The sequence below is a fragment of the Plectropomus leopardus genome, unplaced genomic scaffold, assembly GCF_008729295.1.
Source record: "Plectropomus leopardus isolate mb unplaced genomic scaffold, YSFRI_Pleo_2.0 unplaced_scaffold531, whole genome shotgun sequence".
NCBI classification, from domain to species: domain Eukaryota; kingdom Metazoa; phylum Chordata; class Actinopteri; order Perciformes; family Serranidae; genus Plectropomus; species Plectropomus leopardus.
Genome location: NW_024658300.1, coordinates 719 through 3569, shown reverse-complemented (window position 1 = coordinate 3569; position 2851 = coordinate 719). Strand labels below are relative to the sequence as shown.

General features: G+C 46.8%; 1 protein-coding gene across 1 annotated transcript; it reads left to right on the top strand.

Annotated features, from left to right (window-relative positions):
* Positions 1 to 945: 945 nt before the first annotated feature.
* Positions 946 to 2043, top strand: LOC121939619 (potassium voltage-gated channel subfamily KQT member 3-like; the record flags this gene model as incomplete). The annotated part of the gene is made up of 2 exons (XM_042482620.1): positions 946 to 998; positions 1591 to 2043. A coding segment is annotated over exon 2 (320 nt), but the record flags the coding sequence as incomplete, so codon positions are not given.
* Between the last annotated feature and the right edge of the window lie 808 nt (positions 2044 to 2851).

Genomic DNA, 2851 nt, shown 5'->3' with positions numbered 1-2851 from the left:
TCAAATATAACAGTATATTAAATCAATTAAATAAAATATAATAATCCCAGATACTTAAGTTAGTTAAAAAACGGAACAATTTTAAATATGAAATTATTATTATAAATGCAGTTTTAATGACAGTTTTCCCAAATTTTGGGATCATTTTCCAATAATCCTCCTCTCTTCTTTCAAACTTCTTTTAGGCATTTTATCCGTCACATTTGACGGATACTTGCAGTTTGTTGGACATCTGTTCCCCAGTTGCTCAGTGCCTTTTTTGGACTTTTTCAAAAGAACTTTTCTTTTTCTTCAGGTTTTTAAGGTTTAAAAGCACGTGAAAGGTTCAGGTTACAAAGGGTTAAGTTCTCGCGCGTATCTGCACCTGCCTGCGTTTACATGCACGCTTTTCCTGAATGTATTAAGGTGTGTGGCATCTTTCAGCTCGTGCACGCGGTCCAGCGTATATGTGTGTGTGCGCGCGCACGTCGCGACCAGCTTCTGATCTCCCTCTGTCTCTGTCTCTCTCTCTCTCTGTCTCTGTCTATGTCTCTCTGTCTCTGTCTCTGTCTCTCTCTCTGTCTCTGTCTCTATCTCCCTCTCTCCTCTCTCTCTCTCTCCCTCTCTCCTCCCTCCCTCTCTCCCTCTCTCTCTCTCTCCCTCTCTCCTCTCTCTCCCTCCCGGTCTCCCCCCCTCTCTCTCTCCCTCTCTCTCCTCCCTCCCTCTCTCCCTCCCTCCCTCTCCCTCTCCTCTCTCTCTCCCTCTCTCCTCTCTCTCCCTCCCTGTCTCCCTCCCTCTCTCTCTCCCTCTCTCTCCTGCCTCTCCTCTGTTTCAGTTTGAGTATCGACCTCCTTCACGCAGCATCTCTGCTCTCCATCCTCCGTCTCCACCCTCCTCCTCCTCCTCCTCCTCCTCCTCCTCCTCCGCTGCCGCCGCCTCAGCCTCCGCGCCGCTTCCTCTGCAGGTGGATGGAGGCTGGAAGCCCCGGAGACACGCGCAATGCACAGGAACCGCTGCTGGTAGGGCTCGGCTCGGTTCGGTTCGGCTCGGTTCGGCTCGGCTCGGCTGTTTTTTGCTTTTGTCCTCGGCGGGTTTCCTCCCGTGTGTGCGTCTTTGATTCGGTGTGTTTTGTGTGTGTCGGGATGCAGCGTGATGCCAGGTCTTTGTCTCCCCGGTCTGTGTGTGTGTGTTTGATTTTGGGGAGAAGAGGGTGTTTGGTAAGTGGGCATTTGTTGCTTGATGCCCCCCCCCTCCCTTTTTGGGGATTTGATTGACAGCTTTCAGCGTCGCCGGGAGCCGGGCGGTTTTTATCGCTTCGCTTTTGCGCAAAATCTCTTAAAATAGTGCCACAAAACAGGAGTCAGAGGCGCCTGTGGTGCTGCTGAGTGAGTTTATCCGACTTTGTGGTGATCTCGCCTCCTGTGTTGTGTCACTGTGCTGTTTTCATAATCAGGGCGTGGGGGGGGGTTGCGGTTTTTACGCACAAATTTCCTCCCGGCTCCAAAATGTGCCAAATGCCGATGGTTTCTCCAAGTAAAGGATGTAACGCTCTCTCCTCCTTTCTCTCTGCTCCCTCTCTCTCCCTCCATCACTCCTCCTTTCTCTCCTCAGTCAGACTGCTGAGCACCTCCCTTCGCGCCGGGGACCACATCCTTAAATGACCCGCGGCTGAGGAAGGGGGGTGTCTCCGGATCCAGCGCCCGGATCATGGCATGCTGCCCACACCGGGCATCCAGCACTGACCATGGGGCTCCGGTCCAGGACCGTCGCTAGCGGCTCGGAGGAGCAGAAGAAAGCCTCCAGCGCTCCTCCTCCTCCCGGGGACTTATTGGACCAAGGCACCGGGGGAGCGGACAAGGATGGCGCGCTGCTGCTGGTGGCGTCGGGCCGGGATGACTTCAAGCGGGGCTCTCAGGGCATCGGCATCGGGCTGCTCGCCAAGACCCCCCTGAACTACACCCGGCCGGCCAAGAGGAATAACATCCGCAAGAGGAGGATCCAGAACCTGCTGTACGACGCGCTGGAGAGGCCGAGAGGATGGGCGCTGCTCTACCACGCGTTCGTGTGAGTCCATGATTTGTTTTTTCTAACTTGTGCTGATGAAAGAGTCCTGCTTCAGAGGAGTGAGAGCCTCCGCAGGGAGGCACAGGAGGAGCTGCAGCACTCAACAATCTGACCAGTTCACCTCACTCTGAATAATGCTGAAACCAAATAAATACATAAAGAAAGTAAATACAGCCATTAAGCTCAATTTACATCTAAGTGTAACGTTTACCCAAAATTTAGGAGCATTTACTTCATTTTGTTGTTGCAACTTAAAAATGACAAGTGTTGAAACTTCAGTCAAACAAGTCTGACTTTAACCTTTTGGATCCACATCACTTTTCACAAGTATTTAAACCTCTGAACCCTTTGAATATTATTTTTAATAGTTTTAGAAGTTATTCTTAGTGATAAAATATAATATTTTAGGTGATTTTCTTATTAATTTTATTGCTTATTTTTATGTAATTTTCTTGTACTTTTTTCTTTTTTTTTAAAAAAAAATGATAAGAATACATTTTACAGAAAAACAGAATAATAATAGTTTTTTCAATTCTTTTTTTTTGCTCCAGCTATTTTTAATCACATTTTCTTTTCTTTTAAAAAAATTGCTAATTTTGGGGTAACGTGTTTGATCACTTCCTTTTTGCGCAGGTTTTAAAGGGTGATGAGGAAATTCTATTAAAAGAAGATTAGTATTATTTTATATTATTCAAAAAACAGTGGAAAATGTCCAGAAAACTTTATATTGTTTTCTTAATTATATATTTAAAATTCTGTTACTTTTTTTTTCTTTTTTTCTTTCCTTATTTTAGGTTATTTTCTTGTA